Below are 26,450 nucleotides of genomic sequence, written 5' to 3'. Positions count from 1 at the left end.
AGATACATGAGAATTTAAATGAGAGAATAATGACAAATGCAGGAAATTAAAAAGTGAAGACTGGAAAAGTATTTGCACCCAGTTTGGCAGCTAAATGGTACATTTCTGTGATACCTGAGTAGTTGCACTAGTCAGGTTAGGAGATGCCGCGCTGCAGTAACAAATAGCCCTGACTGTGAGGAGCCCTCTCGGGCCAGGCGTGTGGTTCCACATTGGGCTGGCTGAGGTGTGGGGAGACCCCACACGGTTCCTGCGTGTCAGACGTTGACCAGTTTATCTGGTCACGAGCCTAAATCCACCTGCTGCTGTGAATTCTGTCCCAGCACTGACGGGAGGGGGAGAGGGGAGGGACGCACAGGGAGCCCTCGGAGCCTGGGGGTGGGGCTGCGGCTGTCCTCTTAGCCGGCAGCCGGATGACATGCTGGCAGGGTCCTGGGCGTGTTCTCCTCTTTGCTATAGTGATTCAAACAGAGGAAGGAGAGCTACATGGCCACTGACGTAAAACAGGACAGCCTGGGCATCTGGGACAAGCTGTGGGGCCTCTGCTTGATGGACAGTGGGGCTGAGGCCACTTTATTGCTTCATTGACTACACCAAAGCCTTTGACTGTGTGGATCACAACAAACTGTGGATGATTCTTAAAAAGATGGGAATACCAGACCACCACCTGACCTGCCTCCTGAGAAATCTGTGTGCAGGTCAAGAAGCAACAGTTAGAACAGAACATGGAACAATAGACTGGTACAAAATCGGGAAAGGAGTACGTCAAGGTTGTATATTGTCACCTTGCTTATTTAACTTATATGCAGAGTACATCATGAGGAACGCTGGGCTGGAAGAAGCACAAGCTGGAATCAAGATTGCCTGGAGAAATATCAATAACCTCAGATATGCAGATGACACCACGCTTATGGCAGAAAGTGAAGAGGAACTAAAAAGCCTCATGATGAAAGTGAAAGAGGAGAGTGAAAAGGTTGGCTTGAAGCTCAACATTCAGAAAACGAAGATCATGGCATCTGGTCCCATCACTTCATGGGAAATTGATGGGAAAACAGTGGAAACAGTGTCAGACTTTATTTTTTTGGGCTCCAAAATCACTGCAGATGCTGATTGCAGCCATGAAATTAAAAGACGTTTGCTCTTTAGAAGAAAAGCTATGACCAACCTAGACAGCATATTAAAAAGCAGAGACATTACTTTGCCTACAAAGGCCTGTCTAGTCAAAGCTATGGTTTTTCCAGTGGTCATGTATGGATGTGAGAGTTGGACTGTAAAGAAAGCTGATCACCGAAGAATTGATGCTTTTGAACTGTGGTGCTGGAGAAGACTCTTGAGAGTCCCTTGGACTGCAAGGAGATCCAACCAATTCATCCTAAAGGAGATCAGTCCTGGTTGTTCATTGGAAGGACTGATGCTGAAGCTGAAACTCCAATACTTTGGCAGCCTGATGAGAAGAACTGACTCATTGGAAAAGACCCTGATGCTGGGAAAAATTGAAGGCAGGAGGAGAAGGGGACGACAGAGGATAAGGTGGTTGGTTGGCATCACCTACTCAATGGACTTGAGTTTGAGTGAACTCCAGGAGTTGGTGATGGACAGGGAGGCCTGGTGTGCTGCAGTCCATGGGGTCACAAAGAGTTGGACACGACTGAGCGACTGAACTGACTGGCTGACTGACTGGGGCTGAGGCCCAGGCAGCGCCGTGCTGTGTGGCGTGAGCGATGCACGAGAATCTGGGTTCCGGCCTCCAACCCGGGCCTGCAGGGCTGGGGAAGCCAGGGGAGCAGGGCACAGTGGGGCACCTGGTGGAGATGAGGCGGTGGGGGGGACAGCGGGGCAGGGGGTGCTGTGAGGCCCCTGAGCCATCGCCCCCAAAAGAACTGAGGCGTTTGCCCTGAGGCTGGCCCCGCAGGCAGCCCTGCGCGTGTCTGAGGCTCGCAGACCACAGGCGCGTGGTGACCGGATGCACACGCAGTCCTGCCCGCCGCCCGACTCTGAGGCAGGCGGCCTTGGCAGCCGTGTCCCCGGTGCTTCCTGGGGCTCCTGGTCCGGCAGATGCCTGGGTGGGGTCGCCTCAAGCTGCTCACACCCCACTCCAGGACCCTCACCCGGTGCCCTGGTGTTCCCAGGCCCCCCCTGAGCTCCCTCTCCCACCGCAGGGACCGAGGACGACCTCACGCTGCGGGCCGCGCTCTACGGGCTGCTCTTCCACAGCCACGCCGACCAGGACGACTGGGAAGGCGGCCTCAAGGTGCTGGACGAGGCCGTGCAGGTGCTGCCACGGACGGCGCACCGCCTGTGAGTGCCCGCCCCAGGGTGCCCACCCAGCCCCCCAGCGTGCCCTCCCGCCCCAGCCCCCCAGGGTGCCCTCCCGCCCCAGGGTGACCTCCCGCCCCCCAGCATGCCCTCCCGCCCCAGCCCCCCAGCGTGCCCTCCCGCCCCCCAGCGTGCCCCCCGCAGCCCTCAGTCTCCTCTTTCCTCGGGTGCCTTATTTCCCTCCTCAGAACTCAGCACGAGAAGAGAAGGGATTTAAGACCCAATACACACAAATGATAAATCAGCGATTACACAGCGCAACGCACTATCTCCACGATTCTCAGCTTTTGTTCTGTCTTCTCTTTGTAAGGGGGCACATGGATAAACACATCCGTTCAGGTGCATTCTACACGCTTGTGGCTTTTACCGTTCAGGCATTAACTTCTCCCTGACGTCTCTTCAGCCTGATCTTCAAACACATGGTCATCGTGAAGGCCAAGCTCGGCCAGAGCTTCCTGATGGAGATCCAGAAGTTCAGGGACCAGAGCGAGGAGTACCTGGCCCACATGTGGCGGCGCCTGGCCCTCAACTCCAAGAGCGTGCACGGAGAGCTGACCTGCTACCACAATGCCATCCAGGCCCTGCAGGTCGGCGGGGCGTGGCTGGGGGCCCGCGCTCGGGCTGGGGAGGCGCCCGGTGCCTCGGGAGGAGAGTGGGGCAGGGGCAGAGCCAGGCCTGAGCCGCCATCCTCCTGCCCGAGGGACGTGGTCCTTGCGAGGCTGCGGGGGGGCGGCGGGGTGGCCAGTGGGTCAGAGAGGACACAGGGCTCTGCAGGGCTTGGGTCCTTGGGGACAGCCCGCACCCCCAGAAGCTAAGACACAGGTTCCTCTCCATGCACTTGGAGATCTGGGGAAGGGCAGGCACTTCAATTTGAGCACTCTCGGGTTCGGGTGTCCCCCGGGAAAGGGTCCAAGCACAGGCTCCTGTGGTCAAGAAGAGGCCTGGCTCCCCGACAAGTGGCCATGGGCGCCCCTGTACCTCGCTCCTGAAGCCAGACCAGGGCTCCCGAGGCCAGGTGCGGGGCCGCTGGCCAAGCTTTCCTTAAATTCGCAGGACTGTGCAGCCCCCGTCTCGGTCCGTTTCAGGACACTTTGGCGCCCCCATCCCCCAGGTCGGTTGGCACCCTGTTCCTCCCCGCCTCCCTGCCAGCCCCAGGGAGCTGGGGTCACAAGGATGGGAGCAGGCAGGCAGGTCCTCTGGATCTGGCCACCCTCCCGGGGCCTTGTCTGGGGAGGCACACATCAGGGCTTCACTTCCAGCAGCTGGACAGCCTTCTGTCCTGTGGGTGGACGTTGTATCCCCGGGCATGTGCATTGCTTCCACTTACTAGCTCTGTGACATACGTGTGCAGGAGTTTGCACGGATGCGTGTACAGTTATTCTCTCGGGCACATACCTGGGAGTGAACTGCCAGGTGACGTGATGACTTTCTAACTACTTGAATCCTGGTATGACTTGCATTTCCCTAGTAACTAATAGCAAGCATCCTTTCACGCCCTTATTGGCCATCTGCGTGTCTTTGAGAAACATCAGATTCTTTGCACAATTTTTTAATTTGGTCGTCTGTCCACTTATTATTCACAGTTCAGTTCACTCGCTCTGTCATGTCCGACTCTCCGCGACCCCATGAACTGCAGCATGCCAGGCCTCCATGTCCATCTCCAACTCCCAGAGTTCACCCAGACTCATGTCCATGGAGTCAGTGATGCCATCCAACCATCTCATCCTCTGTCCTCCCCTTCTCCTCCTGCCCTCAATCTTTCCCAGCATCAGGGTCTTTTCAGTGAGTCAGCTCTTCACATCAGGTGACCAAAATATTGGAGTTTCAGCTTCAACACCAGTCCTTCCAATGGACACCCAAGACTGATTTCCTTTAGGATGGACTGGTTGGATCTCCTCACAGTCCAAGGGACTCTCAAGAATTTTCTCCAACACCAAAGTTCAAAAGCATCAATTCTTTAGTGCTCAGCTCTCTTTATAGCCCAACTCTCACATCCATACGTGACCACTGGAAAAACCGTAGCTTTGACTAGACGGTCCTTTGTTGACAAAGTAATGTCTCTGCTTTTTAATATGCTGTCTAGGTTGGTCATAACTATCCTTCCAAGAAGTAAGCGTCTTTTAATTTCATGGCTGCAGTCACCATCTGCAGTGATTTTGGAGCCCCAAAAAATAAAAGTCAGCCACCGTTTCCCCATCTATTTCCCATGAAGTGATGGAACTGGATGTCATGGTCTTAGTTTTCTGAATGTTGAGCTTAAAGCCAACCTTTTCACTCTCCTCCTTCACTTTCATCAAGAGGCTCTTTAGTTCCTCTTCACTTTCTGCCATAAGGGTGGTGTCATCTGCATGTCTGAGGTTATTGATATTTCTCCCGGCAATCTTGATTCCAGCTTGTGCTTCTTCCAGCCCAGCGTTTACTTATTATTGGATTGTAGATATTCTTTGTGTGTTTTGGATACATGATACATGATCATGTATCTGACAAGCCCCTCATCAGATACATGATTTTAAAGTATTTTTCCTCATTCCAAAGGTTGTCTTTTCGGCTGCTTTCTCATTTTCTTGATGATGTCATTTGTAGCACAAAAGTTTATAATCTTGATGAAGTCCAATTAATCTATTTTTTCTGCTGCTGTAGCTTGTGCTTTTAGCTTTGTATCTGAGAAACCGAAGTGTAGTCCACGTGCGTTTCCTGTCACGGTTGCAGCTCTCACGTTTAAGTCCTTGCTCATCTGGAGTTCAGGCTTATGTCTGGTGTGAGGGGCGGCCCTGCTCTGTTCATGGGTCTGTGGCTCCCAGTGCTCCCAGCTGCACTGTGGGAACGAGGGTCATCGTCTCTTCCACGCCACTTGTCCCCACGCCCCCCTCGCACAGCTCCTGTCAAAGCCACCAGTGGCCACCACGGCCACTCGGAGGCCCCATCTGATCCCTTCTCTGTGCTGATGGCCACGTGTCACCTGGCTTCCAGGCTGCCCTCTCCGGGGCTGTCTGCCCACGTGCTAATTTGAGGGGGAGGACCTGCTCAGGGCTTGCATGCCCCGACCAGCCCCCCGCCCCGTGGTGGTGTTGGGCAGTGTCCTAGGCTGGTCCATCCTGCTCTTGTGTGCCCCCCAACCTGGCCACGTGCCCCTGACTTCAGACTCCTGCCCCTCCGGCTGTGCATCCTCCTAGGCGCAGGGTTTGGGGCCCAGTCTGAGGTCCAGCAGGTGGAGGGTGGGCGGGCTCCTCGGGGCAGGGGTGGAGGGTCAGCGCCTGCCATCCTGCGCAGTGACTGATCACCAGTGTCGGGTCTGTGTGGGCAGGCCTTCAGCACAGCACCTCCCCTGCCCTCTGTGCCCCGCGGGCCACCTGCTGGAGGAGCCCCCGGGCTGAGGTCAGAGCGCCTGCAGGGAGCCCCTGAGGCCGCCATTGCCCCGGCGGTGAATAGGCACGTGGGGTGTCCATGGGGCGCGGAGGCTGCGGACACTCGCCAGGCTTCGGCCCTGCTGCCCGTTGCCCGTGGCGGTCTGGCTGAGCCTGGTGGGCACCCTCTGCTCTCGCGGCGGGGAACACAAGGCCTGCGGTGCGCTTTGCGGCAGCTGCGTGGCTGCCGCGTGTTCCAGCCTTTTCTGTTGGGTCCCGAAGAAGCCGGAGAGCGAGTGGCAGAAGGTGGATTACATCATGGAGTTCAGCGAGTGGCTGCACTACAAGCAGTTCCCTCTGGAAGACGTGGTCTTCCACCTCAAGTGGGCGATCGGCATCCTGCTGAGGCTGCAGCCCGTGCGGGGCGTCGCCGAGCCGGCGGGCGTGGGAGCCGCGGATGCGGGGGCCACAGGTGAGGGGCGCCTCCGGCTGGGGGCTGCTGGCACCGCCGTCCCCCCGTCCCCCTGCTGGGCACGCTCCCTGTGGGCTTGCCGAGGTGAGGACCCCGCCGCGCTTGCTGGGTGCCCACCCTCCGTCCACCAGAGCCGGTGCAGCCGGCAGGCCCAGCGCAGCGCCGCGAGGGAGGGCGGCGGCTGACGGACTGAGCCAGCTGCTCTGGGGAGGCGGTGGGGGTGGTGGCCGCTCAGCAGCTGCTCTGGGTGCCCACTCGGGGGCCAGTGCGAGCGCCGTCACCAGAGGGAGGGGTCCCGCCCCGGGTCCCTCCCCGCCCCGCCCCCAGGAGGACGGTACTCCGCTCAGCAGGGGCCCCAGGGCCACTGGCCGGCGTTCCCAGCCCTGAGGCGGCCGCTTCCTGGGCCTGCAGAGTTCAGGGTCGGAGAGGGGCCACCTCCTGTCTGCACGAGCTAGAGGCTCAAAGGCTTGTCTGCTTGCTGTCCAGCCCCTTCTGGGTGTATCCACACACCCAGCTCAGCTGGCTAGGGAGAACCATGGTGGGTGGGGGAGGCTCCAAGTAGACCCCAGAGCCCAGACCCCTACCCCAGCCTGGGACGTGGCTATTGTCCCTGCAGGCAGGCTGGGGGAGCCCTCGGAGGTCTGTCCCTGAGGCCGACCTTGAGCCCTGGGAGCGGGGCGCTGCCCCCTTGGGAAGAGAACCAGCCCCAGGCTGGGGGCCAGCAGGCACTGGGCTGGTCAGCAGGGACGTCAGCAGTGCCCTCTCTTTCAGACGAGCAGGAGTCCACTCTGGGGGCCCTGGAGGGCCCAAGAGACCTGGGGCCCCACTCCCTGCAGGAGCTACAGAGCGTGCGGCAGCTGGAGACGCTGGCCCGCGCCTACACGCTGCTGGCCCTGGTGGTGACCCCGAGCAGCGCCGGCCACCAGGACTACTGCCTCATGGCCTACACCTTCCTGAACCGCATCTGGCAGGTGAGGCCTCCCGCCGTGCTCCCAGGGGTCCCAGTCTCTCCTGGGACCACATCCCTCCCCTCCTCCCCAGTGCCCCCCGCCCCCAGCTTTGTAGACTCCATGGGGCTTCCTCCTCTGCAAGACTCAGGCCAGTGCCTTTGCCCAACCGCCCCCAACACCTGCCTTCCCACCGCACGGCCCCTGGGCTTTCAGAGCCTTCTCTGTGCCCCTTCACATAGCCACCTTCCTACCACCTGTCTACAGGGCCCCCAGGGCAGCTCCTGGTGGCCTCGTCTTCTCAGGGACCTCCCTGGGCTGTGACCCCCAGAAGGACAGCATTAGCAGGACAGGCCTCTCTTCTTAGGGCAAGTTTGCCCCCCGCCCCAGCCATGTGATGGGGACAACAGGGCCATTGGCGTTTGGCCACAGGAAGGACGAGGAAGGCCATCCTGGTCTGCAAGATGCCCCAGGCCCCCCTACCCACCATGCAGTTGCAGTTCTTTTAGGAGAACCATTAAAAGTCACTTGAGTGTGTTCTTCATTAAAGACATTAATTCATTTTACGGAACTGACAAAGCCTTCTTAAGGGTCAGCCATGCATCTCTGCAGGCCCAGAGTCCTGGAGGAGGCCTCCCAAGTGCTCACGGCCTGGCCACTCCCAGCCTTGGGGTCCTCAGCCGGCCCGCAGATCTGCGTGGGGGCAGGGAACCCACTTCTGTCGTCGTTGTTCAGTCGTGTCGGACTCTTCGCTGCCCCATAGCCTGTCCTTCACCAGCTCCCGGAGCTGCTCACTCAGTCCATCGAGTCGGTGATGCCATCCAGCCGTCTCGTCCTCTGTCGTCCCCTTCTCATGCCTCAGTCTCTCCCAGCATCAGGGGCTTTTCCAAGGAGTCAGTTCTTTGCATCAGGTGGCCAAAGTGTTGAAGCTTCAGCTTCAGCATCAGTCCTTCCAATGAATATTCAGGACTGACTTCATTTAGGATGGACTGGTTGGATCTCCTTGCAGTCCAAGGGACTCTCAAGAGTCTTCTCCAACAGCACAGTTCAAAAGCATCAGTTCTTCGGGGCTCAACCGTCTTTATGGTCCAACTCTCACATCCATACGTGACCACTGGAAAAACCATAGCTTTGACTAGATGGACCTTTGTCAGAAAACTAATGTCTCTGCTTTTTAATACGCTGTCCAGCTTGGTCGTAGCTTTCCTTCCAAGGAGTAAGCGTCTTTTCATTTCACTGCTGCAGTCAGACATTAACGTTGCAAACTTGGATTTCTTTTCACAGGTTTCTTTCTCAACAGCAGGAAAATTCACTTCAGAAAGTAAAATTTCAGCAGTAGCAAGCTCACACGTGTTGTTGCCTAAAAAAGAGAAGGAGAAAAGCAGAGACAAGGAGAAGGACAAGGGGAGGGACCCAAAGCAGGTGACCGTGCCCTCCGGCAGGCGGGCCGCGCCCCAGCCGCCCCGAGGGTCCTTGTGCCAGAGGCTGGGCCTCAAAGGGCAAGGGGCAGCCTGGCTCCTCTGCCCGCTCTCCTCCTCTGGGAAGTGGGGTGGCCTCAGTGCCCCTGCCCCGGGTGTCAGGAGGCTGACACGGGGAGGGTCTGGCTTCGCCCTGGTGACCAGCTGCTTTCCCAGAGCCCTGGCCGTGCAGGACAGGGCAGCACTTTCTCTGCATCCCGTGGGGGCCTGTGCGTGTCACTTCGTTGGCTGGAGGGACTGCCCCCACCCTGGCCATCCTGCCGGACTGTACCCTCGGGAGATATCCCACCTCCTTCCCGCAGCCATGCTGAGCTGGGATGTGGCGGGGGGGCGGGGGGGGGCATGTCCAGGGCATAAGGCTCCGAGTGGCTGTGGGAAGTGGTGTCAGCTATTGTCTGTGGCTCGGGGGTTTCCAGGGAGCCCTTCCACACCCATCCCCAGAGGGGCTGCCTGCCCGGGGCACACGACCTCCGTTCTCACGGGGCCCCGTGGGTGTCTGCCTCCAGCTCCACCTCCCAAAGCATAGCCTGGCTTCTTGCTTTGCAGTTCCAGAGCCCTGCTCCTGGCAAATGCCTTGAAGACTTGCCCTCAAGCCTGGAAGAGTGGGCTTCCTATGCCTGCCCCGAAGAAATCATATCTGTATTCAGACAGGATCAGAGCGACTTTACCATCAACTTGTCAACTATCCAGAAGCCGGTGAGTGGACCCAGCGCCTCTCCCCCAGGCCTGCGTCCCCGCGTCCTGCCTGCTGGGCTTTCTGTGGGTCCACACTCTCTATGGGTCCAGAGAGTGTGTCGGGCCCCAGGCCCTCCCCAGACCCCTCCCCAGGCACCTGTGCCGCGTGCTCCCCACGCAGACCACACCCCTGCGCCTGTGGTCCAGCAGCGCCTCAGGACATCTGGTGCTGCTGAGTGCGCCGAGAAGCGGGAGGGTCTTCCCCACAGCTCTGGAGGCACGGGTTCAAAACTTGGGCTGCCGTCGAGGGGTCTGCGGGCCGCACTCCCCTCCGGCGCCCGGGAGGGTCCTCCCTGCCTCCGCCAGCAGCTGGGCTCCCAGGCGTGTGCCGCGTGGCCCCCACCTCTGCCTCTGTGCCCATGCGGCTTCTCCTCTGTGTCCGTCTCATCTCCCAGATAATTCTGGTTATTTATGCATAGATTGTTTTGATCTGTGTGTCTGCAGAGTCTGCCTCTCGTCGGCAAACCTCTTCCTAACTCGGGATCATTTCCCTGGTTCCTTGCTGCACCTTACGTGCCTGGTTGCCTCCAGCTCCACACCGCAGGCAGCAAGGCCTCCCGGTCTCAGCAAGACTCTGTGTGACCGATGCTGCTGGGGGCTCATAGACATTCTTAACTGGTTAAGCGAGTTCCTTCATTTCTATTTGCTAAGAGTTTTAAGCTTAAACAGCTATGAAACTGAAAGTTGCTCAGTTGTGTCCGACTCTTTGCAACCCCATGGTCTATACAGTCCATGGAATTCTCCAGGCAGGCCAGAATACTGGAGTGGGTAGCCTTTCCCTTCTCCAGGGGATCTTCCCAAGGGAACCCAGGGATCGAATCCAGGTCTCCCGCATTGCCGGCGGATTCTTCACCAGCTGAGCCACAAGGGAAGCCCCACAAACAGCTATCGATTCTTATCAAATATTTTTCTCCATCTATTCAAATGATAATTTTTTTCTCTTTCATTCCTTCAACTTGGTTGAGATGTATTATTCATTTCATTTATAATCAGGTTCAACAGGCTAATGTTTTGTTTGGGGTGTTTGCCTCTATGTTGATGAGAAAAGTTGGTGTTCAGTTTTCCTTTCAGACTACATGGTTGTCGGGATGGGGTGAGAAGTTACACTGACTCCAAGCTGTTTTCTGCTCCCAACGCTTCTGACCCTAGGCACGTGGGTTTCCACACAGCAGCCGGTTCTCAGCACCCCTGTGGACACGAGCTAGGGGACCACCCCATTGAACTCGGTTCTGACACTTAACTGCCGGGTCAGGGTGGGCCCCAGGGATCAGGGCTCCCTCGAGGCCTGCCCCAGCAGACGCCCATCATGAGCATCGGGTCCCCAGGCCACCGCACTTCTGTCCAGTGTGGCCACCAATCGGGGTCCCGGGCTCCTCCCCAGGTTTGATATTTGCTATCACGGCCCCCAGACTTGGGAAAACCTTACTCAGCAGATACATTCGTCTGCTGTAAAGGCTGTTGTAGTGGATACAGACAAACAGCCCGACGAGGAGGTCTGCGGGGCAGGTCTGGAGGGTCCCGAACACGGGAGTGTCTGTCCCTGAGGAGCTGGGGGCCACCATGCCCCTCCCTCCTGGCAGGTGGGCATGCTCAGCAGCCCAGAACCTGTCCAAGCCCGTCCCGTAGGGGGATCATGTGGGTTCCAGGACAGGGCATGACTGGTCCTCTCGTGGGCCGTTGGTCCCTAACTTGACCTCCAGCCCCTCCCCTCCCCAGGTATCGGGGGACGGGCCGAGGGTCTCACTGTCCTGCCATGTGGTTGGTCCCTCTGGACACTGGCCTGCCTCCTGAAGGTCTGCAGGGGTGGCCAGGAGTCCCCTCGTGGGTGTGAACGCAGGTGGGGGAGAGGGTTCTGTGTGCTCAGTGCTGGAACCAGGAGCAAGACCAGACGCGTGTGTCCTATGTTCTTAGAGCATCACACTGACCTTTTGTTCAATTCCAAAGTATTCCTTTTTTAAGCTCTTCTTGAGAAGAATTTGTATAAAATTAGCTATTATTTCTTCCTTAAATGTTGGAAGAATTCCCTGGTGAAGACTTCCGGGCCTAGGTCTATTTGGAAAGATATTAAATTATGGATCCACTTTATTTAATAGTTACAGAACCCTTTAGATTTTTAAATTTTTTTGTAGTAATTTTGGTGGGTTGTAGTTTTCTAGGATATTTCCAGTTCCTATAAAATATAAGATTTACTGGTATAATGTTGTTTTTAATATCCTGTTATTATCTTTTTAGTGTCTGTTAAATCTATAAATATTTCTGTCTCCTTCCACCCCCTTCCTTGAGCGGCCTCATCAGGAATGATCAATTATTGGTCCCTCAAAAAGCCACGTGCTTTCCAGGCCACCCAAACGCCACTGGGCTTGACTGTGACATGGCTGTTTTACTTCATTGCCCTTAAGGCTCAGACGCAGACTTCTGGGACCTGATCGGAGCATTTAGCCTTCGATGGGCCCTCCCCTCCGCCCGACAGAGGAAAGTCAGAGGTGCCGGGCAGGCTCTCTAGTCGGGGTCACAGCCCCGCCGCGCTGGGGCCACACATCTGCACACCCTTCGTGCGCGCTGTGGCCCAGTCAGTTGTTCACTCCTCAGTGCTTTAAGCAGATTTTTAAATCGTTCATCCGTATTTTTAAACTTTTCTCTGAAGAATAATTGCTTTATCAAACCTAGTCCAACAGTATAAGAAGTATTAGTGCATCTCTGCCTATACTTACTTTTAAAGCAGCTGGTGGATACATAAAGAAACAAAACAAAGGCTCTAATTTGAATGAAAGCAGGTAGATTATTCTCGTGAGGATCTTGCACATGACAAGATGAAAGCTAATGATGAAGCAGAGGAGGCAGAGAGCACGTCACTGGTTCCCCCAACAGACGGGAGTCCAACACCCCGTGTGTGTGGCTCCATGAAGGACAGAGTTCCTGGGGAGGACCCTGTGGGCGGGGCCTGGTCCTCCGCGCCCTTTGACCTCGCGTGTTTGCTGTGTTTCGATGCAGACGTACAGTCTGTACTATTTGGACCGCCTGGTGGAGGCCCTGCAGAAGATGTTCCTTCACGAGCTCGCAATCCCGGTCCTGCAGCTGGGGCTGCTCATCGCGGCCTCTGTGGTTGAAAGCAAGAGCCTCGCGGACCTCTACCACCTGCGGTGGGTGCTCCTCTGTATCTCAGGGAAGTTGGCGGACATTTACGTGGCTAAAGCGAAAACTTGCCCAAAGCAGTATAGAGACAAACCAGATCCTAAAACATTAATTCCGTGGTTGACTATTTATATAAATGATAAAGTCTCAGATTTGTAAAGTCAAATACATCAAAATACTTAAACATAAAACTATTTTTGATTTTAAAATTTCTACCTGGATTTTGAGAGAGTATCATTATTTCAAGGAAGTACGCGCTGAAGTAGAATAAGCAAAATAAAGGAGAATTGTGTCCTCAACCTACTCGCAAATAGGTCATGAAAGAAGTGCACATATATGTACAGACTTCATATATTTCAGTTCAGTTCAGTTCAGTCGCTCAGTCGTGTCCGACTCTCCGCGACCCCATGAATCACAGCACGCCAGGCCTCCCTGTCCATCACCAACTCCCGGAGTTCACTCAAACTCATGTCCACAGAGTCGGTGATGCCATCCAGCCATCTCATTCTCCGTCGTCCCCTTCTCCTCCCGCCCCCAATCCCTCCCATCATCAGAGTCTTTTCCAGTGAGTCAACTCGTCGCATGAGGTGGCCAAAGTATTGCAGTTTCAGCTTTAGCATCAGTCCCTCCAATGAACATCCAGGATTGATCTCCTCCAGAATGGACTGGTTGGATCTCCTTGCAGTATAAGGGACTCTCAAGAGTCTTCTCCAACACCACAGTTCAAAAGCATCGATTCTTCGGCGGTCAGCCTTCTTCACAGTCCAACTCTCACATCCATACATGACCACGGGAAAAACCATTGCCTTGACTAGACGGACCTTGGTTGGCAAAGTAATGTCTCTGCTTTTTAATATACTATCAAGGTTGGTCATAACTTTCCTTCCAAGGAGCAAGCGTCTTTTAATTTCATGGCTGCAATCATATTTACACACACATAATTCTGATTATTTCCTAAGCTACGTATAAAGTTTGTGTGTGCAGTCATGTATACTCGTTAGTATAACGTTTCCATCGTCGTGTCTGGAGACAGAGACCCCGGACAATGAAGGGGGCTCCTCCGTTCTCTCTGGTGCTTGTGTGACTTTCCTGGATGCTTCAGATCATTTCAAAATAAGAGTGTTTTGCACAAAAGTCAGAGCAGAGCTCGTTGTCTTGCAGTTGTGATGGGGTCAGAGCCCCACCATGCCTTGTCTCCACCTCTGGAGGTGACCCAGAGACCCCTGGACTATAAATGTGTTGAGAAATGTGATGACGGCATCTGTTATTCTCCCCTAGTAACTTGGCCTAGCTTTAAAGGTCACTAAAAACACCCTCAGATTATCCGCTCCTTTTCCGTTTGCCAGCCTGCGTCGCGCCCCCTGAGCCCAGGGTGGCCCGACTCAGGGCTGACGCTCTTCTCACCCCAGACTTGCCCTGGCTTGTTCCGACCTGAGGCTGAGGGAGGCGGCCACGCACCACGAGGAGGCAGTGGGGCAGGCCTACATCTGCGACGCGGAGCAGGCCAGGTGAGCCGCTGCGGCTGGCGCGGGCCCCCTCCCCACCGCGGCAGGGCCCCCCTCCCCACCGCGGCAGGGCCCCCTCCCCACCGTGGCAGGGCCCCCCTCCCCACCGCGGCAGGGCCCCCTCCCCACTGCGGCAGGGCCCCCCCTACTGAGGCAGGGCCCCCCTCCCCCTCCCCACTGTGGCAGGGCCCCCTCCCCACTGCGGGAGGGCCCCCCTCCCCACCGCGGCAGGGCCGCCCCTACTGAGGCAGGGCCCCCCTCCCCCTCCCCACTGTGGCAGGCCCCCTGCTCTGACAGCCCCCAGCGTGTGCCCCCCACTGTGGCGTGGAACCCCCACCCTGTGCCTGGGCTCGACGCCGGCCCTGCTCTCAGCTGCAGTTCCTCGGGCCCCGGGACCCATCTTCCACTGCAGGGTGTGGGGGCACCCCGGGCCCAGGGGCAGGTCGTTACTCAGTGGCACTCCTGGGTCCCTTGTCCATGGACAGGGCCGTGTGCAGTAGATGAGGGGCTGGTGCAGGGGTCTGGGTGGGACAGAGCTGAGGGAGGTGCTGTCCCTGGGCCCTGCTCTCAGCTGCAGTTCCTCGGGCCCCGGGACCCATCTCCCACTGCAGGGTGTGGGGGCGCCCCGGGCCCAGGGGCAGGTCGTTACTCAGTGGCCCTCCTGGGTCCCTTGTCCATGGACAGGGCCGTGTGCGGTAGATGAGGGGCTGGTGCAGGGGTCTGGGTGGGGCAGAGCTGAGGGAGGTGCTGTCCCTGGCACGCGGGGAAGGTAGGGCCCCCGGGAGGCAGGAGCCAGCAGGACTCCACGTTTGGTGCCCAGCAGGGAAGGAGGGCCTGCCTTGTGGATGGGCTGGAGTTCTGGCTGGAGAAAGCGTGAGATTCTTGTTAAACACCCAGGTTGGGATGTCAAATTAGTAGCTGGTTCCTGAGCCTACAGTGGGAGAGAGAATGGGCCACGTGTGGAAAACTGGGCGTCACGGTGCTCCTAAACCAGGGGACCTTAAAAACAACCTTGTGGCCATGTGTGCGGAGAGCTGCCTGTCTTGTCTTTCTTTGATTGCTGCTGAAGCTGGACATTGTCAGGTGCTCTGGCTGTTGTATTTCTGCTTTGGCATAATGCTCATGTTGCTTGTATTAGCTGCAGAAAAGAAATTGCCTCGAAAAAGGAGAAAAATAAGGAACCTCTATTAGAAGAAAGCCTGACAACACTGAATGAGCCCCCCGCTTCGACCCCGCAGGCAGAGATGAAGCCTCTCGTAGCAAAGGATAAGGTAGCCTCGCTCTGCAGAAGCTGCTTGGCCACTGGCCCAGTGGGGGCGGCAACAGGCCCAGCTCCAGCCACTCTGCTTGGACCTGTCCTAGCGGCCAAGGCCTTCTGATCCTTGTGCCGGCTCCCGGGAAATCCAGGGACTGGTGGGGCGTGTCCCTGCCCCTCCGGCCCTCAGGGAAGACAAGACTGCAGGGTCTGAGCTGTGGTTCAGAGAGGACAGGCTGGGGGTAGCCAGTGAGGGGTGGGAGCTCCCACACCAACAGGAAGAGAAGGGTGATCCCTCGCAGTGGGTGTGGAGCAGCTGGGAGGCCTGAGTGCCCCCTGCCCTCCCCGCTTGCAGTGGGCTTGCCTCTAGGGGCTTGCCTGTAAAGGAAATGACCATCCCACGTGTGCTCCAAGGTCGCTTGTCACCGTGGGAGTGCCATCCCTGGGGCTCCCTTTGTGGTGGGAGGTGCCGGGACCCCGGAGTGTGCAGAGTCTCCTGCACGACGGGCCTGGCCGGCCCCCTGCACCCGGCGCTGCTCGGCCTGGCTGGGAGCAGGGACGGGCAGCCCGAGGGGACAGCCTGGCCACGGGCCCTGGAGCAGGGACTGGGCTCAGGCGTTCGGGGCCAGGGGGCAGCCACGCTGACGGCGCCCGACCTGCACCCACACGGCCCCCGTGGGCGTGCGCATCTTATAGATCCTGAAGTTAAACAAAGAGACTGGCAGGGGCCTGGACGGAACGTCCTTCCCGCTGCTGTGGACCCTCAAGGCCGAAGTCCTGCTGGAGATGGAGCTGTACCAGCCTGCGCGGCTGCTGCTGTCAGAGGCATACCTGGCCTTCCAGGTGAGGCCACACCTCCGGGCCCACTGCACCTGTGGGGCCTCCTCCCCCAGAAGCAGCCCCCCAGCCCCCTGCTAGGATGGCCGCCCTCTGGGAGGCAGGGGCCTTCTGTGCTGAAGCCTGTTCTGGAGCCTCCATCTGGCTGTGGAGGTCTGTCCATGTGCTCTGTCTGTCTGCTCCTCTGGCTTCATCACAGCCCATTTCCTGTAACAGCGGCGGGTCTGTGCCGCAGCCTGTCTCCCTCCTGGGCTGCAGGGCCACGTGTGTTTCTGAGCAGGCCCCTCACGGTGCGTGTGGGCGATGGGGCCCTCGAGAGGCCAGGGGCTTCGGTTTGTTCTCAGAGGCAGATGGTGTTCCAGGGCCCCGACCTGCTCCGGAGCTCTGTCTGGTCCTCCGTGTGGGCCCTGCAGGTGTCTGTGGCCGCTCGGAGGTCTCCCTGGAAGCCTGGGTTTCGCCAGGCCCCCTCGGAAAGGCTCACTTCAGTGTGGATGCTCAGCCCTCAGCTCAGCCTCTCAGGCCCCTGCTGTCCGCTGGCTTTCCTGAGGCTGCTCGGCCACTCCCACGGGAGAGACCTCCTGTGTCAGCTCCTGGACCCCTCGGCTCCTGCCTCCTCTCCCAAGCTGGACTGAGACCCTCTCCCTCGGCCCTATCCCCACAAGGATGGTGCCCTGGGAAGGCCCAGCAGGGAATGGAGCGTCCATCCCTCCCCAAGGGGGCGGCTGGGCTGCAACGTCAGCGGCTCCTGGGGCCCCTGACCGGCAGCTCCGTTTTGGCCTGGCTTTCAGGACTGTTCCCCGGGAGGGGGGGCAAGGTTGCAGAACTGTTCCAGTTGGCCCTTCTTTGGAACAGAACCCTCACGAGAAACATCTCTAGCTCTCTGTCTCAGGCCAGGGGGATAGCGTGGCCAGGGGAGGGAGGGTGTGACTGGTGGAGGGGTCGGCCAGGACTGGCCCTGGGGGCGCGGAAGGGCCCCGCAGGGGCGCAGGAGGTGGAGGAGGCGGGGCTGCAAGCTGGCACCCATGGGCCCCGGGCGCCGCGACCCCGTCTCCCAGCCTGCGCCTGAGCATCCGGGACCTTCCCGGCCAGCGTTCCGCAGACCCACGGAAGAGTGCCCCATGCACTGTCCTCACCTCCACCCCGTGGCCGCCCGGCCCTCCTGCTGCCGGGAGGGGCTTCGTGGGCTCCGTGGAGCAGGTCTTAACAGGCACAGGCACTGAGCTCAGCGCTGGGGCCCTGGTCCTGCAGGCTCGTCCCTGGACAGGCACCCGGAGGGCCTCTCTCTCTCTCTGTGCCTGGCTGTCTCCGTCTCTGTGTGTCCCTCTGTCTCTCTCGCCCACTCCCCCAGCCCAGCCTCAGTCCACACGCACCTCCTTTGCAGGAGCTGGGCGATCCTCATGCACAGTCCAGATGCCTGCACTTGCTGGCACAGCTCGCCAACAAGGAGAAGAAGCACGGGCAGGCTCAGCGGATGGTGGAGCAGGCCCAGCGCCTGGGAGGGAGTGAGGAGTTCTGGTACCAATCCACCCTGACCCTGGCGGACACACTCCTGTCCGCAGAGGGCGAGAGGAGAGAGACCCTGGTGAGGGGCTGCTGCATGTGGGGCGGGGACCTGCGGGTGGGGGTGTGGCTGGGCCACGGTGACTCCGCCGGCCCTGTCCCAGGTCTGCAAGCTGTTCCAGAAACTCATAGACACCTTCAACGTGCTCAAGAAGGAGAGACCAAACCGAATGCCCATATTGGAATTCATGACCACAGACCTGGAAGCCAGGTAACTCTCTGAGGAAGACGTTAATCGCCATGAAAGTCGTGGTATACTTCTTTCCACCATTAACTCTAAGTCATATTTCGAGCCTGTGAAGTTCAGAGGACTCGCAGGACAAGGCCCTGTGTCCGCAGCCGCCTCCTGCATCCCTTCCTTGGCAGTCTCTCTCACAGGACTGGGCGGGCTGGTGGCGTGTTTGTCCCCGCACTCTTCGCTCCTCAGAGGTGGCTCAAAGCCCAAGGAGCCTCTGAAGCGGGGAAGGCCCGGCCACGCCTCCCCCCACAGTCGGTGTGGGCGCCCCAGGCGGCTGCCTTCTCTCGGGGTCTGTCAGTCTGCCTGCTGCTCTCCCCTGCAGTTTTTGGCCCGAGCGTCTGGTCTCTGCGGACACAGCATCGAGCTGTCTGCAGACGCCCGAGGGGCGGGAGGCCACAGGACAGCCTCCAGGCAGGAACACGCATGCTCAGACGGGCAGTCTGTCCCTGGGCGGTCCTTCTGGTTGGTCACTGGTCTTCTGGAAAGCAACCTCCCCGTGGTCTCAGCTCCAGCTGCATGGGCCTCTTTCTCGGAATGCACAGAGCCAGCCCGAGGTTTGTCTGTTAAGTCAAACTTGCAGGTCCCGCCTTCACAGATGAGCTCTGCTTCATGACCAGAGCGCCTCAGCTTTTGCCTGACTGGGGTTTTCTTTACTCCCTTGCCCTCTGTTGAGCTCTTCTTGTGCTGGGAGCGGGCTCTCATGGCTGTTCTGTCCCCACCTCTGGGGGCCCCCGGGTCCCCCCCAGCAGATGCACCTGGACCCCCAGCTGCAGGTTTGACATGGGAACAGGCTGGTTTTTTTCCACCTGGTTTTCTCTTCTCCAGAGTTCCTTAAGAGAGGGCCTGAATTTTCAGAGGGATGTAGAGCACCTGGGGTGGGGAGAGGTTAGTCTCTAACTTCCTGGCCTGGTCACCAAAGGGCGTGGCTTGTAAGGTGGAGAGAAGTGTGCTGTCCGGAAGGTGCTCCTCAGGTTTCCCAGGGCGGGCGGCCCGCGCATCAGCCGCAGCGCGCCCCGCCCCTGCCCCCGCAGGTGTGTGAGCCTCCAGATCAAAGCAGTGCAGGAGCAGCTGGATGGAGACCCCACGGAGAACTTGTCTCTGATGCTGGAAATAGACAGCCGCTTGCTGGAGGTCGAAGAGAAGTTTGTCAGCATCGGCCGCAAGGAGCAGTGCATGGACATTCAGCTGGCACGGGCCTACATGAAGAGGTGGGGTCCCGCTGCGCTCCGTGCCCCGGGGGAGCACGCAGACGCAGCCTCCTGCCCAGCCTGGGGCATGGAGCGGCATTCCACGTCTCGCGCAGGCGTACACACGCACACCTTTTCACACTCAGCCACACGGGTGTCACCTCAGAGCCCAGGAGCTGCGCACCGCCAGCAGCGCCGTCCCCTCCCCTGACTGCTCCCGTCCTCTGCCCGTCCCCTGCTGCCTACCCAGGGCCACCCCACCGTGGGGTCCATGCAGGGGTTCAAAACACAGCAAGCAAACCAAAGCCGGGCGTTATAAGTAGCCGTTGTGAGGGAAAAGGCACGCGCCACCGGGGAGCCCCCAGCTAGCTGCTGTGGTCACCGAAGCCGCTGGGGTCTTTGTAGGGCTTGGGGACACTCAGACATAGGCAGAGAAGTGAGGGGCCCACCCAGCCCCCCGGCAGTGCTGCCACAGCACCCACAAACCAGCTTCAGACTGCACATGCGGTCCTCCAGGTCTCCATCTCTCTTCCAAATAGATTGAGAGGCTCTTTTCAGGTAAAACACCTAATTGTAAGATTTAAAGTGCTAATGAAATATTCATTGTAATTCCATGAAAATTACATGCTACACGTTTTTAGTACTGACAATGCAAAGCTTCGACGGCTTTGTTCTAAATGCCACTCTTCTCCTGATAAAGGTTGTCTGCCCAAAGTGAGAAATGCGAAGAGCAGAAAACTGCTCGTTACTTGGAAGCGTACGACCTGGCCCAGAGAGCCGTGGCTGGAGCGGCGGACCTGTTTCTCAGTGTTCAGAGCTTACTGTCCCTTCACGACGTAAGGACATTATGTGAATTTTACTTCAATTTAAAAAAATACCAGAAAGCTATGGGAGAGATGACCAAATATTTGGAAAGTAAAGAGCATACACCAGAATAACTGTGGGTCAGAGAAAAAAATCAGAAGGGAAACCGTTTTGAACTATAGTGTGTGTGCGGTGGGGGGGGCGCATATCAAAATGTGTAAGAAATCTCGATGCAGCGCTTCAGGGGAGCTTTTGTAGCACCAAACACTCGTGTGACAAGAGAAAACCCCCAATCACTTTCCCAACATGGAAGTAGAGAGAGCAAATCCAACTCAAAGTAAGTAGAAGAAAAGGAAGTGAAGCCCACAGTGCAAACCAGTAAATAGAAAACTGAAAAATGGAAAGGCCAGTAAAGCAAAATGCTGTTTCTTTAAGGAGATCAATCAATCAATAAACTTCCAGTCAGATTGCTTAAAAAGAGAGAAAGGACATAAATGACCAACGCCAGAAACAAGAGCCGTAACACCGCTATAGACCCCTCAAACTGAAAAGACAGTGAGGGAATATCATAAACAGCTTTACGCCATGTGTTTGACAGTGGAGAGGAAATGGAAAATCCCTTGGAACACACAAATGACCAAAGCCCAGTCAGACAGAAATAGATAATGCGAACGGTCCTCAACTTATTAAATAAATTGAATTTGCAGTTAAAAGTTTTTCCATGCAGAAAATGTCAGACCCATATGAATTTACTGGAGAATACCAGCAAGAATTTAAGTAAAAAAATAATTCTGTACAGGTTCTTTTGGAAAATTGAAAAGGAGGGAATACATCCCTACTCTTCTGTAAGGCTGGTGTCGGTGTGATACCAAAACAAGATAAAGATACTAAGAAAAACCCTATTGACAGTCCTTCATGTTCATAGATGTAGGAATTCTAAACAAAATTTGTGAAATTAAGTCCAACAATGTGTAAAAAGGATAATATACCAGGTTGATCCCAGGACTTGTGTAACATTCAAAAGTCAATCAGTTTGGTTCACCAGATATTTTTAAAAATTAAACATTATTGGACTTCCCTAGTGGTATAGTAGATGAAAATCCACCCACCAGTGTAGGGGATAGGGGTGTGATCCCTGGTCTAGGAAGATTCCCCCTGCCATGGAGCAGCTAAACCCACGTGCCACAACTTCTGGCCTGTGTGTGTGGAGTTTGTGTGCCTGGAGCCTCTGCAGTAAGAGAAGCCCACACACCACAACTAGAGAGTAACCCCAACTCGCCGCAACTCGGGAAGGCCTGTGTGCAGCAACAGAAGACCCGGAGCAACCAGACAGAAAAACAGGTACAAGAAGAAAGCATCGGACAAGATCCAACGTCCATTCCTGATTAAAAACCGAACCAAACCAAACCAAAGCTCTTAGCAAACTGTTAATAGAAGGGATCTTCCTCAGTCTGACTAAGGGCATCTATGAAAAAACTAGAGCTCACATGTTGAAGGACTGAATGCTTTTTCCTCAAAATGGGGAATAAGACAGCAATGTGTCCTCCACCACTTTGATCCAGAATGCTGTTGGAGTTCTAGCCAATTCAATAAGGCAAGACAAAGAAACTAAAGCCTCCAGACTAGAAACGAACATGTAAAACTGTCTTTGTTCACAGATAACGTGGTTGTCTGTGTAGAAACCCTTGTGCGGTCTGCAGAACAATGCAGCTGCTAGGACGGAGCAGTGAGCTTGGTGAGGTTGCACGGCACGGGAACAGCATGCAAACACTAGCTTCATGTCTCCACATGCGAATGATGGCCAACTGTGTATTAAACACAACAGCACGCACACGGAATTCAACCAGAAAGTGAAAACTCGTGCCCTGAGAGCCACACAACACTGACAGAAAATTAACCGATACCTAAATACATGGAAAGGTATATTAAGTTCATGGCTCAGGAGACTTGACCAGCTGTGTGTTAAACACGACAGCACACACGCGGAATTTGACCAGAAAGTGAAGACTCGTGCCCTGAGAACCACACAACACTGACAGAAAAATTAACCAATACCTAAACACATGGAAAGGTATATTAAGTTCATGGCTTAGGAGACTTGACATTGTTAAGATGTCAGTTCCCCCCTAAATTATCTACCATCCTAATCAAGATTCTGCAGGGTTTTTTAAAAATAGAAATTGACAAAGTGATTTTTAAATCTATGTGGAATTTAAAAGGCCTAACAGAGCCAACACAACTTTGAAAAAGAACAAAGTTGGAGGCCTAATATTACCTGATTTTAAGACTTACTGTAAAGCTATGGGTGAATAATTAAACTCAGATGACCATAATATCTACTACTGTGGGCAAGAATCCCTTAGAAGAAACGGAATAGCCCTCATAGTCAACAAAAGTGTCCAAAATGCAGTACTTGGATGCAATCTCAAAAATGACAGAATGATGTCTGTTTGTTTCCAAGGCAAACCATTCAATATCTCAGTAATCCAAGTCTATGCCCCGACCAGAATGCTGAAGAAGCTGAAGTTGAACAGTTCTATGAAGACCTACAAGACCTTTCAGAACTAACACCCAAGAAATATGTCCTTTTCATTATAGGGGACTGGAATGCAAAAGTAGGAAGTCAAGAAACACCTGAAGTAACAGGCAAATTTGGCCTTGGAGTACGGAAAGAAGCAGGGCAAAGGCTAATAGAGTTTTGCCAAGAGAATGCACTGGTCATAGCAAACACCCTCTTCCAACAACAGAAGAGAAGACTCTACACATGGACATCACCAGATGGTCAACACCGAAATCAGATTGATTATATTCTTTGCAGCCAAAGATGGAGGAACTCTATACAGTCAGCAAAAACAAGACTAGGAGCTAACTGTGGCTCAGATCATGAACTCCTTATTGCCAAATTCAGACTGAAATTGAAGAAAGTAGGGAAAACCACTAGACCATTCAGGTATGACCTAAATCAAATCCCTTATGATTATACAGTGGAAGTGAGAAATAGGTTTAAGGAACTAGATCTGATAGACAGAGTGCCTGATGAACTCTGGACGGAGGAGGTTCATGACATTGTACAGGAGGCAGGGATCAAGACCATCCCCAAGAAAAAGAAATGCAAAAAGGCAAAATGGCTGTCTGAAGAGGCCTTACAAATAGCTGTGAAAAGAAGAGAAGTGAAAGGTAAAGGAGAAAAGGAAAGATATAAGCATCTGAATGCAGAGTTCCAAAGAACAGCAAGGAGAGATAAGAAAGCCTTCCTCAGTGATCAGTCCAAAGAAATAGAGGGAAACAGTAGAATGGGAAAGACTAGAGATCTCTTCAAGAAAATTAGAGATTCCAAGGGAACATTTCATGCAAAGATGGGCTCGATAAAGGACAGAAATGGTATGAACCTAACAGAAGCAGAAAATAAGAAGAAGAGGTGGCAAGAATACACAGGAGAACTGTACAAAAAAGATCTTCATGACCCAGATAATCACGATGGTGTGGTCACTCACCTAGAGCCAGACATCCTGGAATGCGAAGTCAAGTGGGCCTTAGGAAGCATCACTACAAACAAAGCCAGTGGAGTTGATGGAATTCCAGTTGAGCTATTTCAAATCCTAGAAGATGATGCTGTGAAAGGGCTGCACTAAATATGCCAGCAAATTTGGAAAACCAGCAGTGGCCACAGGACTGGAAAAGGTCAGTTTTCATTCCAATCCCAAAGAAAGGCAATGCCAAAGAATGCTCAAATGATTGCACAATTGCACTCATCTCACACGCTAGTAAAGTAATGCTCAAAATTCTCCAAGTCAGGCTTCAACAATACGTGAACCATGAACTTCCAGATGTTCAAGCTGGATTTAGAAAAGGCAGAGGAACCAGAGATCATGTTGCCAACATCCGTTGGATCATTAAAAAAGCAAGAGAGTTCCAGAAAAACATCTACTTCAGCTTTATTGACTCCGCCAAAGCCTTTGACCATGTGGATCACAACAAACTGTGGGAAATTCTTCAAGAGATGGCAGTACCAGAACACCTGACCTGCCTCTTGAGAAACCTGTATGCAGGTCAGGAAGCAACAGTTAGAACTGGACATGGAACAACAGACTGGTTCCAAATAGGAAAAGGAGTACGTCAAGGTTGTATATTGTCACCCTGCTTATTTAACTTTTATGCAGAGTACATCATGAGAAACGCTGGGCTGGAAGAAGCACAAACTGGAATCAAGATTGTCAGGAGAAAAATCAATAACCTCAGATATGCAGATGACACCACCCTTATGGCAGAAAGTGAAGAAGAACTAAAGAGCCTCTTGATGAAAGTGAAAGAGGAGAGTGAAAAGGTTGGCTTGAAGCTCAACATTCAGAAAACTAAGATCATGGCATCTGGTTCCATCACTTCATGGCAAATATATGGGGAAACAGTGACAGACTATTTTTTTGGTTTCCAAAATCATTGCAGATGGTGAGTGCAGCCATGAAATTAAAAGACACTTGTTCCTTGGAAGAAACGTTTTGACTGACCTAGACAGCATATTAGAAAGCAGGGACATTACTTTGCCAATGAAGGTCCGTCTAGTCAAAGCTATGGTTTTTCCAGTGGTCATGTATGGATGTGAGAGTTGGATTATAACGAAAGCTGAGCACCAAAGAACTGATGCTTTTAAACTGTGATGTTGGAGGACTCTTGAGAGTCCCTTGGACTGCAAGGAGATCCAACCAGTCCATCTTAAAGGAAAGCAACTCTGAATATTCATTGGAAGGACTGATGCTGAAGTGGAACTTTACTACTTTGGCCACCTGATGCGAAGAACTGACTCTTTGGAAAAGACCCTGATGCTGGGAAAGATTGAAGGAGGGAGGAGAAGGGGACGACAGAGAATGAGATGGCTGGATGGCATCACCGACTCGATGGACATGAGTTTGAGTGAACTCCGGGAGTTAGCGATGGACAGGGAGGCCTGGTGTGCTGCAGTCCATGGGGTCGCAAAGAGTCGGACACGACTGAGCGACTGAGCTGAACTGTAAAGCTATGGGAATGGAGATAGTGTGGTTTTAATGTAAAATTTCACATCAGTGGAACATAATAGAGCGTCTGAAAATGGACGGATACAGAAAGAAAAGTGGCTTTCTGCTAAGGTGCGAAGAGAGCTCAGTGAAGAAGGGCTCGCCCCTAACGCAAAGCTGCTGGAGCAACTGGGGTGACCCTCCATCCACGCCCCACACCGTGCGTGAGAGCCGGCTCCCGAGTGGCCACAGGGCTACATGTAAGAGCTGAAACTGAAGCCTTAAGAAGAAAGCATAGGAAAACGCCTCTGCAGCCTTAAAGTCTAGCAAAGCTTTCTTACCCATGAGACCAAAATCATAATCCATCAAAGAAAAAATTTATAAATTTTTAAATTGGACTCCGCTCTTCAAAAGACACCATTAAGAGAATGCAAAGACAAGTTGCCGACTGGGAGAAAATATTTACAAATCATTTATCTGACAAAGTTCTTGTATCTAGACTACATTAATGTAAAGAACTTTCAAAATAGACATAGTTCAGTTCAGTTCAGTCGCTCAGTGGTGTCCGACTCTCCGCGACCCCATGAACCACAGCACGCCAGGCCTCCCTGTCCATCACCAACCCCCAGAGTTCACTCAAACTCATGTCCATCGAGTCGGTGATGCCATCCAGCCATCTCATCCTCTGTCGTCCCCGTCTCCTCCCGCCCCCAATCCCTCCCAGCATCAGACTCTTTTCCATTGAGTCAACTCGTCGCATGAGGTGGCCAAAGTATTGGAGTTTCAGCTTTAGCATCAGTCCTTCCAATGAACACCCAGGATTGATCTCCTTTAGAATGGACTGGTTGGATCTCCTTGCAGTCCAAGTGACTCTCAAAAGTCTTCTCCAGCACCACAGTTCAAACGCATCAATTCTTCGGCGATAGACATAAGCAACCCAATAATAACTGGGCAAACATCTGAACAGACATTTCTTCAAAGAAAATACGTGGATGGTAAATAATCACAAGAGAAGACGGCAAGTTTATTAGTGAGTCAGGGAAAACCACCACACAACTGTTAACACGGCTACAACTTGAAGGACCAGCTGCACCAGATGTTACCAGCACGCGAGCGAGCTGGCGAGCCCCCTGCGCTGGCGGCGGGGCCGCGTGCGCGGCCAGCTCGGACCGGCGTGGCGGCTCGAGCAGAGGAGGGCCCGGCCCGTGTGGCCCAGCCCGCCCGCCTGGGCGTGTGCCCCGCGCAGACGCCTGCGGACCGCGCTCGGCAGCGCTGCTGGCCCCGCCCCAGGCTGGGGGTGTGGGAGCAAGGGGCAGACGCCCCGGCAGAGCGCAGCCCGTGCGCCTGAGGGCCTCGCGGACGCGCGCCCCGCGCTGCACAGGGTCTGGCACGGCTGCGCGCCGCAACGACTCCCAGGATGGACGCGGCCGGCGGAGAGCGCGTGCTCTGCGGACGAGCAGCCGTCGGACCGGGCGGGAGGAGGCTCGCCTAGGGAGGGGCAGCGGAGGGAGCGGGCGGGGCCTGGCGTGAGTGGGCGGGGCCTGGGTGGGAGGAGTGGGCGGGGCCGGGCGGACGGGGCCGGGCGTGAGTGGGCGTGGCGTGGGTGGGAGGAGTGGCCGGGGCGTGGCGGGTGGGATGGAGCGAGGGGCAGG

The 26,450-nt window shown here is 55.1% G+C and overlaps 1 protein-coding gene across 1 annotated transcript in view; it reads left to right on the top strand.

Moving 5' to 3' along the window:
- CFAP46 (cilia and flagella associated protein 46) overlaps positions 1–26,450 on the top strand; it is a 105,622-nt gene that overhangs the window by 55,074 nt on the left and 24,098 nt on the right. The window contains exons 26-39 of the mRNA XM_055424372.2: positions 2,160–2,298; positions 2,720–2,903; positions 5,943–6,132; positions 6,904–7,103; positions 8,364–8,501; positions 9,104–9,253; positions 12,284–12,432; positions 13,834–13,932; positions 15,068–15,200; positions 15,881–16,027; positions 17,403–17,603; positions 17,686–17,792; positions 18,851–19,027; positions 19,707–19,842. Of these exons, the coding sequence (XP_055280347.2) occupies positions 2,160–2,298; positions 2,720–2,903; positions 5,943–6,132; positions 6,904–7,103; positions 8,364–8,501; positions 9,104–9,253; positions 12,284–12,432; positions 13,834–13,932; positions 15,068–15,200; positions 15,881–16,027; positions 17,403–17,603; positions 17,686–17,792; positions 18,851–19,027; positions 19,707–19,842 (2,150 nt within the window). The remainder of the gene's footprint in view (positions 1–2,159; positions 2,299–2,719; positions 2,904–5,942; positions 6,133–6,903; positions 7,104–8,363; positions 8,502–9,103; positions 9,254–12,283; positions 12,433–13,833; positions 13,933–15,067; positions 15,201–15,880; positions 16,028–17,402; positions 17,604–17,685; positions 17,793–18,850; positions 19,028–19,706; positions 19,843–26,450) is intronic.

Source organism: Moschus berezovskii, chromosome 12, assembly GCF_049115385.1.
Source record: "Moschus berezovskii isolate FMDL1 chromosome 12, NW_MosBer_1.0, whole genome shotgun sequence".
Lineage (NCBI taxonomy): Eukaryota > Metazoa > Chordata > Mammalia > Artiodactyla > Moschidae > Moschus > Moschus berezovskii.
The sequence above is the reverse complement of the archived record's forward strand: the minus strand, read 5'-3'. Positions and strand labels throughout refer to the sequence as shown.